Here is a 13,176-nt window from a genome sequence, read left to right on the forward strand (position 1 = left end):
GCGACCATGCACAGTGTTAGAAATGGGGTCATTGGTTGGCAGTCAGGTTACCCACTGTCCAAGCAAGGACCTCACTCTAGTCAGGGTAAAGGAGAATCACTCTTAGTTAACCCCACTCACCCCCTTGTAGCTTGGCACGAGCAGGCAGGCTTAACTTCAGAAGCAAGGTGCAAAGTATTTGTACCAACATACACAGTAACTCAGTGAAAACACTACAAAATGACACAACACAACATACACAAGTCAAGTTATGAATTTAAAAAGCAAAAGAGTCTTAAATCCTTTAGAAAACAGTGAGAACACTGTTAGCATGCAAAAGTACCTGGGTAGCATAAAACAAAAGCCGCACGGGCAAGTGTGCATTGGAAAAGGCCAGAGATGTGTTGATTTCTCACTCGCAAGCTAGACCATGCGTCGTCCCTCTTACGGTCGTCGTCGTCGTTTCTTTTCTCCCACAAGAGAACGATGCATCGATCCAGATGGGCATCTCAGGTCCGGGCAGGCTTTGCACTGTTTTTCCGTGCTCAGCTATGTTGCGTTGAAAATCCGGTCGCACCGTATCCCAAAACCGCACTGCATGGGGTTTGCTTCGTTATCAGCCTCCGTGAGCGGGTGTTGCGTGTCATTTCTCCAGCCACATTGCGTCGATCTTCCAGCCGCAATGCAGGTGGAGCGTAGATTTCAGCCGAGAAGCCGGCGGTGCGTCATTTATCAGCCGCATCACAGAAGGTGCATCGAAGATTTCCACGCATGACAGTCTGAGCGTGGATTTCAGTCTTTGTCTGCCAGCTTTACCTTTCAAGGGCCCAGGAACTGGATAGGGCACCACTTGGCAGGGCAGGAGTCTCAGGAGAGAGTCCAGGTGCTGACAGGGGAAGTCTTTGATGGCTCTGAGACTTCAAAAAAGGAGGAAAGCTCAGTTCAAGCCTTTAGAGATTTTTCTCTAGCAGGAATGCACAACAAAGGCCAGTCTTTGTCCCCTTTCACGGGCAGAAACAGCAACTGCAGGACAGCCCAACAAAGCACAGTCACAGGCAGGGGCAGCACTTCTCCTCAGCTCTTCTCCTTCGCAGAGGTTCCTCTTGAATCCAGAAGTGATCTAATTTTCAGGGGTTTTGGGTGCTCTTCTTATACCCCTTTCTGCCTTTGAAGTAGGCCTACTTCAAAGAGAAGTCTATATTGTCTGCTCAGGCCCCAGACACACAGCAGGGGGTTGGAGACTGCATTGTGTGAGGGCAGGCACAGCCCTTTCAGGTGTGAGTGACCACTCCTCCCCTCCCTTCTTCACAGATGGCTCATCAGGATATGCAGGCTACACCCCAGTTCCCTTTGAGTCACTGTCTAGAGAGAGGTGCAAACAGCCCACTGTCAAACTGACGAAGATAGGGAATCCACAAACAAGCAGAGTCACAGAATGGTTTAAGCAAGAAAATGCCTACTTTCTAAAAGTGGCATTTTCAAACACACAATCTAAAAACCAACTTCGCTGAAAGAGTTTTTTTTTAAATTGGGAGTTCAGAGACCCCACACTCTACATGTTTATCTGCTCCCAAAGGGAATCTATGCTTAAATAATATTTAAAGGTGTCCCCCATATTAACCTATAAGAGAGACAGGCCTTGCAACATTGAAAAACGAACGTGGCAGTATTTCACTGTTAGGACATGTATGACACAAAGTACATGTCCCAACTTTTACCTACACTGCACCCTGCCCATGGGTCTACCTCGGGCCGACCTTAGGGGTGCCTTACATGTAAGAAAAGAGAATGTTTGGGCCTGGCAATTGGGTACACTTGCCAAGTCAAATTGGTAGTTTAAAGCTGCAAACAGAGACACTGCAGTGGCAAGTCTGAGCCATGTTTACAGAGCTACTAATGTGGGCGGCACAACTAGTGCTACAGGCCCACTAGTAGTATTTGATTTCAGGGCCTGGGCACCTCTAGTGCACTGTACTAGGGACTTACTAGTAAATCAAATATGCCAATCATGGAAAGCCAATTACACATACATTTTACATAGGAGCACTTCCACTTTACCACTCAACAGCAGTGGTAAAGTGCCCAGAGTAACAAAAACAGAGTCCAACACACATCAATAACCTGGGAAACAGAGGCAAAAAGTTAGGGGAGACTACGCCAAGGATGCCAAGTCTAACACATGTTCGCCCCCCAGCTGAAAGTGGGAAGCAACTACGCATCCTCATGGGAGTTCTCATCACTAAGGCGGAAGAATCTGGACAGACCACCCGCATTGGCATGTTCTATACCAGGGTGGTGTTCCACCGTAAAGTCCATGCCCTGTAGGAAAATGGGCCACCTCAACAATTTTGGATTCTCAACTCTCATCTGCATTAACCATCCGAGGGGCCTGTGGTCGGTTTGAACCTGGAAGTGAGTCCCAAACAAGTAGGGTCTCAGCTTCTTCAGTGCCCAGACCACAGCAAAAGCTTCACTCTCAATTGCACTCCACCTACGTTCCCTGGGAAGTAACCTCCCGCTAATGAAGGCTACAGGTTGATCTATGCCCTCTTCATTAAGCTGTGAGAGTACTGCTCCAATACAATGCTCTGAGACGTCTGTTTGCACAACAAATTCCCTGGAATAGTCAGGTGCCTTCAGCACAGGTGCTGTGCACATGGCAGCCTTCAAGGCATCAAAAGCGGTCTGGCAAGCCTCTGTCCAGATCACCTTCTTGGGTTGCTTCTTGGAAGTCAACTCAGTCAAGGGAGCAACAATTGTGCCATACCGCTTGACAAACCTCCTGTAGTAGCCAGTGAGGCCTAAAAAGGCTCTCACCTCCGTCTGGGTCTTGGGGGGCTCCCAAGCCAGAATGGTGTCATTTTTGGCTGTTGGGGTGTCACCTGGCCACTCCCTACCTGGTGTCCCAAATACACCACTGAACCCTGCTATATTTGGCACTTGCTTGCCTTAATAGTGAGGCCTGCCTTTTGTAGGGCCTACAAAACTCTGCAGAGGTGCTGCAAGTGTTCCTCCCAAGTGGAACTGAACACTGCAATGTCATCCAGGTAGGATGCGCTGAAGACATCCAGGTCAGTCAACACCTGGTTGACCAATCTCAGAAATGTGGCCGGGGCATTTTTCATCCCAAATGGCATCACCTTAATCTGGAAGTGTCCTTCTGGGGTAGGAAATGCTGACCTCTCCTTGGTCCCCTCAGTTAAGGCAATCTGCCAATACCCAGATGTCAAATCAAACGTGCTGAGGTATTTGGCAGCTCCCAACTGATCAATGAGCTCATCAGCTCGGGGGATGGGGTGCGCGTCAGTTTTAGTGACCGCATTGAGACCCCGGTGGTCCACACAGAACCGGAGTTCTGGGGTGGCACCAGGAGCAGCAGCCTTTGGGACCAAGACCACAGGGCTGGCCCAAGGACTGCTAGAAAACTCAATTACCCCTAGGGTTAACATCTTAGACACCTCATCTTTGGTGTTAGCCCTGACCTTATCAGTCACCCTGTAAACCTTCTGTTTAATGGGTGGCCTGTCCCCAGTGTCCACATCATGTGTACACAAGTGTGTGACCCCTGGGATCAAGGAGAAAAGAGAGGCAAACTGACCCAACACCTGGCAACAGTACCTCTTTTGTTCTGAAGTTAGGGAGGGGGAGAGGTTTACTCCCTCCACTGAACCATCCTTATCTCCAGCAGACAGGAGGTCAGGAAGAGGCTCACTCTCTTGCTCCACCTCATCATCTGTCGCTAAGAGCATGGACAATTCAGTCCGCTCAAAGTGTTGCTTCAGGCGGTTGATATGTAGGACCCTCAAGGGGTTCCTGGGAGTGTACAAGTTCACCAGGTAGGTGACTTCGCTCTTGCGCTCCACTACCTCAAATGGCCCAGTCCACTAATCCTGGGTCATCCTAGGCTCCTCTGGTGCGATGACTCACACTTTTTGTCAAGGTTGGTACTCAACCAGAGTGGCATTCTGGTCGTACCAGCGCTTCATATCTGCCTGTCTTGCTTACAGATTCTCTTGGACAAGCTTCCTGAAGCGAGCTGTCTGGTTTCTGAAAGCCAGCAGGTAACTGAATACATCCTGGGGGGGGGGTTATTGGAGGCTTTTTCTAAGCCCTCCTTCACCAGACTGAAGGGTCCCCTCACAAGTGGCCATACAGTAACTCAAAAGGACTAAGGGCCAGATGTAGGTAAGTATGCTTTTGCGACTTGCAATTTGCAAGACATAGCGACTCGCAAATTGCAACGCGCAAAACCAAATGCAGAAAGCTGTCTCAGACACCTTCTCGACTCGCTATGGGGTCGCAAAGACCCACCTCATTAATATTAATGAGGTGGGTCGCAATTTGCGACCCCATAGCGAGTCTGGGCACTCACGGGGATGGTGGCCTGCTGGAGACAGCAGACCACCATGTCCGTGACTGCTTCTAAATAAAGCAGTTTTTTTTTTCAAAGTGTAGCCCGTTTTCCTTAAAGGAAAACGAGCTGCACTTAGAAAACAAAAACAAAACCTTTTGTTTCTGATTTTTTCAGGGCAGGTAGTGGTCCCTTGGACCACTGCCTGCTCTGAAAAAATATTTTTATGTCCAGTCACAAAGGGGTCCCATGGGGACCCCTTCCCGTTTGCGACTGGGTTACACTCCACTTCAAGTGGATGGTAACTACGATTCCATTCGGTCGCAAATGGAATTGCATAGCATTGCGAGTCGCAAATAGGAAGGGGACACCCCTTCCTATTTGCGAGCCGGAAATGCATTTTGCGAGTCGGATCCGACTCGCAAAATGCATTTCTACATAGCAAAGAGGCATTTGCGCCTCGTTTGCGACTCACAATCTCTTTGCTACATCTGGCCCTAAATCCAAGCCCTTTCTGAGGCACCTCCCTGTAGGCAAACAGAAGGCATGGCAAGAGTACGTCCCACTTCTGCTTCAAGGGCTCTGGCAGGCCCATGATCATGCCCTTCAAGGTGCGGTTGAATCTTTCAACCAGACCATTGCTTTGGGGGTGGTAAGGAGTGTTGAACTTATACATTACCCCACACTCCTCCCAGAGAGACTTGATATATGTAGATATGAAGTTTGTAACCATATCGGACACCACTTCCTTGGGGAACCCCATGCGGGTAAAAAACCCCATCAATGCATGACCCACCACAGGGGAAGTGATTGACCTCAGAGGAATGGCTTCTGCGTACCAGGTGGCATGGTCCACCAAGAACCTGTTGCCCATGGCTGTCTTGGGATCTAGAGGTCCCACAATGCCAATACCAACCCTTTCAAAGGGGTTACTAACCACTGGAAAAGGTTGGAGGGGAGCCTTACATTTCCCCCAACTCTCGTACTTGCCTGACAAGTCTGGCAAGACCTGCAATGAGCATTTGAGTGCCTGCGCATTAGGGGCCACTAAAAGTGGGTGACAAGCCGTTCAAAGGTCTTGCCCTGCCCCAAATGCCCAGCTAAATGCACATCATGAGCCATACCCAGGAGGAAGGCTCTGAAGCACTGTGGTACCACCAGCACATGGGCTGACCCAGGCTCAGCAACCTTAGGCTGACAATACAGGAGGCCGTCCTCACAACAAATTAGGTGAGATCCTGGCTCCTTGCCAGCCGTATGGTCTGCAGCCTGCTGCCACAAACCCACTAGAGTAAGGGATGTCCTCTGTGCCTCACAGAATGCCTCCCTGGTGGGTTCCCCTTCCTGCTGCCACTGTGACAGCTCAGGGACCTCCCCCAGCTCAGCCACCTGTTCTCCTGTAGGCTCTGGGGTGTCACCCTCAGACTCCGCCTCCTTCTGGACCGTGGGAACTTCTGGGGCTGGTTTCCCACGCCCCTTGCCCTTCCTCTTTTTGTTGGTCTCCTGAGCCACTGTTTCAGGCTCCAGGGGCTCCTGACCACCCTGACGGGCTGCCATTGACCTGGTGGATACGCATACCCACCCAGGCAGACCCAACATCTCCAAGTGTGACCTTGTGTTCCACCTCCTTCCAAAGGGAATCCTCCAGGTCACTGCCAAGCAAACAATCCACAGGCATGGTTGGACTCACAGCTACCTTCAAAGAACCTGAGACCCCCCCATTCAAAGGGAACCTGCGCCACTCTGAGTTGTCCACTGCAACTACTTGATGAAGTACACGGTGATCTATCTGCTCTTCAGACACCAGGTGAATCCTCACTGTAGTCAGACTGGCTTCTGAGTCTCTCAGAGCCTCCAGCCTCTGCCCATTAATGGCCACCTACTGCCAGTACTTTTTAGTGTTCTCAGGCACTAGGGTTCTCTGGACCATCTCACTGTCCCCTAATGAGAAAAGGGTCATCTCAGCTGGCTCCCACCCACCTGGAACCAACTCCTCCCCAAGCGCTTCACTAGCCGAACCCTGAGACTGTGCATCAGTGGGTGCTAGTGTACTCTTTGGGCATTTGGGGTCCCCCCTCACATGACCCACCAGGTCACATGCATAACACTTACGTGGGGGACCTCCTTCCACATGTTTTCTTTTGGAGAATCATGGCTTTTTTTGACTGAGGGGCTGGGAATTCTTACCCTGGGAACTAGGTTGTGGCCCTTTACAGAACTCCCCCCATTCACCCTTACTCCCCCCTTTCTTCTGAGAGGGACCCTGCCCACCCTTGGCGTGGTCTCCCCTATACCTCTTCTGGACCCTGGTGCTCTCCCAGCAGTCCGCTTCCTGCGCTAGCTTCGTGGGGTCAGTCACCTTGCTGTCAATTAGGTACTGGGGCAGCTCTGGAAAACATAAACGGTACAAGTTCTCCCAAGCAATTAAATTGTAAAGCCCCTCATATGTTGTTACCTTGCTTCCCTTCACCCAACCATCCAATGACCTGTGAAAAGAATCTACACATTTCAACCATGTTTGGGATTCCTTCTTCTTAGAAAACCTAAACCTATCCTTATACTGATCAGGGGTGAGACCATACCTTGTTATTAGGGCGTCCTTCATGATAAAGGGGGTGAGCCCCTGGGGATCCCCTAAGGATGTTAGAGCATCCCTCTCCTCTACCTCAAAGTGCTTCCACAGACCCACCCCCCAATGAGCTTCAGGGACCAGATTCATATGGAGAACAGACTCATATCCCATAAACCACAACAGTATGCCATCCTCCCTCTTGTAATCTTTCACAAGGCCCTTAGGAATGTGCATCCTCCTCTCAGGCTGCACTGTGATATTGCTGCCACCATCCCTACTGAACTGGCTCCTCTGATCCAGCTCCCTCAAGCTGAGCTCATGAGCCAGCAGTATCTTTTTCTCCTCTATGGCCATCCTCCTTTCTTCCATCTTCTTTTGCATCCTAAACGTTTCCAACTCCAGCTGGTGAGGCTCTCTGCCTGTCTGTCCTGTAACTCTTCAGGAGTTAGACCCTTGGATGACACACTGCTACCTGCCCTGGAGACTCTCTCCCTAGACATAACAGGCCCACCCACTACACCATTGTGAATGGATTGCTCTTCCTCCTCCTCCCCTTCTGTGTGCCCCTCAGCTTCCTTGGCTGTTACTCAGGCCCTCAGTGCCTTTTGCAGCTCCTCCTTCCTGGTGGAGCCCTTAATGGGACAAGCAAAATTTTTGCAGAACTGCCTCAACCGGGCAACTGTTTAGCTCTCCAGTTTCCCTAAGTCAAAAGCAGAATTGTGTGAGGGCAGGCACAGCCCTTTCATGTGTGTGTGACCACTCCTCCCCTCCCTCCTAGCACAGATAGCTCATCAAGATATGCAGGCTACACCCCAGCTCCCTTTGTGTCAGAGAGAGGTGCAAACAGCCCAACTGTCAAACTGGATTCAAGAATCCAGACACTGTCACAAAGAAAATTAAAACCTGGGTCCAGGACTGCTTTACCAAACACAGGCAGGCTACTAATGAGGCTGTGGGAGTGGTGAAAACTGCTGTGAGATATTTCTGTGTAATACAGATGTCTTCTGGGATTGCGCTCTACCTGCTGTATGTGCAAAATGTATACGAGCAAACTTTATTGTCCCAATTTAGATAAGGCACAATCAGGTAGTTGCCATTTTTTCCGTTAGGGTAATATTCTCCTGCATATATATCGATTCATCCATGTGATGAGCAATCATCTCAGACCCTGTTGCGCTTTGTATTTTTTTGTAATTATTACCTACCTTACACCAGGAGATTCTTACTGCCTTTGTTGCGTAGGTACACGTTTACTAAATGTAAAGCTGCTTTGTTTTTTCTCCAGCAACTCAATGATCATGATACTTGTTTCTTGGTTGGCTGATTTTTTAAATGAACTTTAGCCCAGAGGAAGAGAATGCTATTTTAATTGACAGTGTATTGTTTACTTTTGCACTTTAGGTTTAGTTTTAATTGTACTCTGTTTTAAGTGATTAATACAATATACTACACTAAACCTGGCCTCGATAATCGGCATAATCAGAGTGGAGGGTCGTGCGATCTCACACGAAACCACTCTTTGCCAACCATATCTAAAAGCAGCCACTGGAAGACACGAGTTTAGGGATATATTGTTGACTAGACTCTTAACAACATCCACATGGGAATATAGGTCTCATTGGAGGACTCCAGCATATGGTCAGAGACAATGCAGCCTGTGTAAATACCATGTGTAATCAGCTGCCCATATTGTATGCTGTTGCCCTGGTCTCATAGACCAGAGGCAAATGTATCTAAGGCCATTATTTGTCTAACATGGAGTAAGAACATGCAAAGTGGCACTAACATATTGGCATTCTGCAGTGGCCCCAAAGGAATTTGCACAGTTTGGCAAGTTTTTCTTGGAAGCAGCCAGGCTCCTGTGCGACATCAGTAGACCAAGAAGGGATGGTTCCTGAGAACCCTGAGCCTCTAATTCGGCACTCGTAAGCAGCTGCCGACTGTCCTTTGGGGCTGAGGGGTCACGCCCCCACCTTTTGCCCCTCAAGAAGAGTGTCTGTCAGGCTGAGCAAAGGTCAGCCTGACAGACACTCTTCATTTTCAGGTCAGGCAGCCAGGAGCTAGACATGCGCTATTTGTGCAGGCTCCCGGCTGCCTAAGCTGAACTTTGCTGGGCTGAAGAAGTCACAGCCCTGTGGGCGCGACCTCTTCAGCCTAGCAAAGGTGCCTTGAGGCCCTACCCCTCATGATGAGGGGGAATATCATCGATTGCATTGGACCTGGGTGCTTCAGTTTTAAGTCGTGAAGCGCCCAGGGTCAAGTGTCAAACAGTGATATCTCGTCACAGAGTTGGGTAGGATCAGCAGTCTCACTGACCCCATCCCACTCTGTGATGAGTTGGTTCTGCTGCCTTCCCTCATTGGCTGACCTTAGGTCCCAAACCTCCTGGGACCTCCGGGGCAGAGGTAAAGGTAAGTGTGTGTGTGTTTTCTTTTATATGAATGTTTGGTGCATGCGTGTATGTTTGAATATTTGATAATGAGTGTTGTGAATGGATGTGTGTGTGCGCGCGCATGGTGAACGAATGCATGTGAGTTTGCATGTGTGATTGTGTGTCCCGCCACTCCCTTCCCTTAACCCAAAACATCTAGACAATGCTTTAACACAAAAAGGAAAGGTCTTAGGACTTTGTAGAAGTGGTGTAAAGCTCAACTCATCTCAATCAATCAATCATTCATTTGTAGAGCACGCTACTCACCCGCAAGGGTCTCAAGGCGCTGAGGGGGGGTGGTGGGGGAGGAGATGCTACTGCTCAAACAGCCAGGTCTTGAGGCATTTCCTGAAGGTCAGCAGGTCCTGGGTCTGTCGTAGGTGGACGGGGAGGGAGTTCCAGGTCTTTGCGGCGAGGTGGGAGAACGATCTGCGGCCGGCTGTAGTTCGGTGGATGCGAGGAACGGTGGCTAGGGCGAGGTTGGCGGAGCGGAGTTGCCGGTTCGGAGTGTAGAAAGTGAGTCGCTCGTTGAGGTAAGCAGGGCCGGCGTTCGGGAGTGCTTTGTTGGCGTGGGTGAGGAGCTTGAAGGTGATCCTCTTGTTGATGGGGAGCCAGTGTAGGTCTCTCAGGTGAGCTGAGATGTGGTTGCAGCATGGGATGTCGAGGATGAGGCTTGAGGAGGCGTTCAGTATACGTTGCAGTCTTTTCTGGAGCTTGGCCGTGTTTCCAGCGTAGAGAGCGTTGCTGTAGTCCAGTCTGCAAATACAGTAGAAGCTGACTCCAAAGTTTGATGCCACGAAAACCGTAGGAGGGCAGCCAGCAGGGGCTCATTTGACAGAAAGGGCTCCAAGAAGAAGTGAAGATTCTGGGTAAAGAGACTGAGGGGGAAGGTACGGATGGCATTAGGAGGATAAGCTAGAGAGTTCTGGTTTATGGTATATTTTATAAGTAAAGCAAACATATGTGAATTAATCTATTTACTTCAGCAGGCCAGCCTTGGTGCTTTCTGCTCTGGAAGTGATCCTCCAGAATGAGGAAGACTCTGCAGACACACAGGAAGAGATAATAAATGTCAGTGATTTGTCCCATGATTGTACTTTTTCTTTTCACGTTTCGCCTGCTCAGTGCTTGCGCTGTACTTGTGAAAATCTTCTGTATTTAATATAAATCTTAAAAGGGACTTACATCCTGCCCTTGCGTTTTATTGGTTCATGTGCTTGCCACTTTTCCTCCATTTCTATTGGCTGTAGCATATTATTTCCTGCATTTACCAATGCTTTTTCATGTGTTTGTTCTAGTTTTCCGAGGCCCAGTTACTGTGTACATCTACTTTCGGTAACTTTTTTATGTTTTGGCTGCACAGGGCTTACGCTATGCTTGTTTTGTCTGAATTCCACACTTTATGTAATCTCCTTGTGGCTGTTACCCCAGCAGCTTGTCTTCCCTTTCTGGCCTGGCTTGTATGCCCCTCCCATGTGTGACTCGATTCACCGCAGCATTCGCTGCTCCACTGAACAGGGGTTGAGCGTGCATCCCCCATGCCCTCGGTTTATGACTGAGCTGGGGAGAGGAGGTGTGTGCTGTGAGCTGAGCTCACATGCCATCCCGGTGCTCGTGCCCTATGCGGGCGAAGGCCGAGCAGCGGCTCTAGAGGCCGAGGAGCATGCCCGTCTCGCAGCGGAGGCAGCACCACCAGCGCTTTCCTCCATGGTGAGTGCAGCCTCCGTAGATGCTCTACTTCATTGCTGTCCTCTCCGCCATGTTACCCACGGCTGTGGTCTTCGGATTCCCTCTCGGTTTTCACCCCTTTCCTTAGTGGTAGCCTTTTCTATCTTATTAAAAGCTCTATGCCGCTGTTCTCACTTCCTGGTTCCTGCAATCCCGTTGTCACCGGTGTTCTTAGTTACAATCAAAACAAGTGCAATTGCATGTAAAACAAGCTCAAAGCTTTGAACAGTTGGGATTGGTTATACAATGCAGAAGGCAACAAAAGCACAAAATGGAATACCTACCTACAAGCACTGCAGCCTGCACTTACGCTTAATCATTTGATTGGCGTAGCACTCCGAACCTCAGGTCAAGTTTCACCCTATCATCATGGCAGACCAATTTCCTGCAATAGAACCTTTGTTACATGGCAAACAAGGGAAACACAGAAAATCGAAAAATGTTCAATTTGTAAGTGCAGATAAATCAAGCGCTAATAAATATGCCACTCCACTTTACGCCAAGCATTGGCAAAGCCAATAGGTTTCACCTCTAGGAAATCTATTGAGATTGTCAATGTTTTTTAGACATGTCACACAGCAGCATTAGTTGTATTAAAACTTTAAGACATGCTGCAGTGCAACTAGCGCTGTTGTGTGACATTTCTGAAAAACATTGACAACACCAATAGATTTCATAGAGGCGAAACCTATTGGCTTTGCCAATGCTTGTTCTGAAGTATCTGGTCACATATCCGATCACCTTTGACAGTCTCAGAGGAACCACTTGCCTTCATGCCTTTGGAGGAAAAAAAAAATCTTATGCTTTCTTTTAACAAACTACAGCTGCTGACTAGAACTGGGGAGCCAGGCTCGAATCCCTGATTGTCACTCTTTGCTCATGTATACAATCACCTCAGGTATTCACAGAACAGTCAGCCATTCAGGGACATGAGAGGGTCGGACACAGCAACAGTAAATCTACCTTCTTCACATTTGCAGCCTCCTTCATGCCTGTTTGTGAATCTGCAAAGGTTTTCCTGTGCAAACTTCATGACGTTTTTAGGACTCTTCAAGTGTCGTGAATGTTGCAAAAGTTGTGATGTCATGGAAAATATGTACTTTAAACAATTCTGCAAAAGTAAGTTTTGTGGGAAATACCCCCACAAAGCCCACCCTTAAGAAGAGAATCTAAATGCAAAGCAGCACTCGTTCATGTTTCAAAATGATTTTGTGTTTTTATTTCACAGCTTACAAAACTCCACATCTCCCGTCATTCCTGCCACCTCCACTTGGAGGGAAGTTCCCAAATAAATATACAAATAATACAGTTCATGAGAGCAAGCATTTGCGTTGTCCTTCACCCTCCCTCGCTCTTTGGAGAGTTAGGATCTCAGGTTATCATCCTCACTTTAGCTGACAAGACACAGTAGGTTGAGGATGCACGTCAACTGTCTCTTTAATTGTTCTAGGTAAGTGATGAGTGGAAACCAGACTGATGAACGCCTGGCAGTGTTATTTGTTTAACCCTTGGTATCCGCCAGTCCCTCTCCTCTGGAATGAGGCCCACAGAGTGGGATGCCCATCTCTACCCCAAAGTGAGACGAAAGGTGACGCAGCCAGTCCTTGTACCAGGAGAGTGTTTCCTTTGCCTGAGCAATATATATAGAATATTGCTTGTGGTGTCGCTTGTATGTTTTGGGGAGACGAACATAACCTTTTCTTTTGTGTTTTTGAAAAGGCCAAGATCAACTCTGTGGTTCTGATCAGTGCTGGGTGCTATAATTGCACATGCCTGTGGGTGGTGGGAGTGTGGTGTCAAAGAATCATGTTAGGGTAGAATTAGGTTCACCCTTTGAAGCATACTCGACAATGTACAAAATACTCGTGCAAGGAATCACTCTCAGGGGCTTTAGTGGCCGCTTACTAGAAGCTTCCATGCAGATCTTAGAAACCATAACTGTTCTTCTGGTCTCTAGTTTAGTATCAAGCTGAGTATGTAGGTATGTATGCAGGTATCTAGTATTTATATAGCACAAACCTTGCCAAAAGGTAGTAGACTGCATAATGAGTGACATGGTGTAAATTAAAAATCTATGGGACCACTTCACAATGGTAAATCTTTGAGCAGGTCACA

General features: G+C 48.6%; 1 protein-coding gene across 7 annotated transcripts in view; it reads left to right on the forward strand.

Moving 5' to 3' along the window:
- Window positions 1-13,176, forward strand: part of LOC138250106 (granulocyte-macrophage colony-stimulating factor receptor subunit alpha-like) — a 467,284-nt gene that overhangs the window by 213,682 nt on the left and 240,426 nt on the right. For 4 of the 7 annotated variants that reach the window (XM_069204544.1, XM_069204542.1, XM_069204543.1 and 1 more), the window contains exon 1: window positions 10,848-11,043. The exons of 1 other annotated variant lie outside the window; for it this stretch is intronic. In XM_069204544.1, the coding sequence (XP_069060645.1) occupies window positions 10,885-11,043 (159 nt within the window). In that variant the 5' untranslated portion in view covers window positions 10,848-10,884. Of the gene's footprint in view, window positions 1-10,847; window positions 11,044-13,176 lie in introns of those variants that run through there. 2 more of the 7 variants (XM_069204548.1, XM_069204546.1) reach the window with 2 other exon arrangements.

The sequence above is a fragment of the Pleurodeles waltl genome, chromosome 8 (assembly GCF_031143425.1).
Source record: "Pleurodeles waltl isolate 20211129_DDA chromosome 8, aPleWal1.hap1.20221129, whole genome shotgun sequence".
In the NCBI taxonomy this organism is placed as follows: domain Eukaryota; kingdom Metazoa; phylum Chordata; class Amphibia; order Caudata; family Salamandridae; genus Pleurodeles; species Pleurodeles waltl.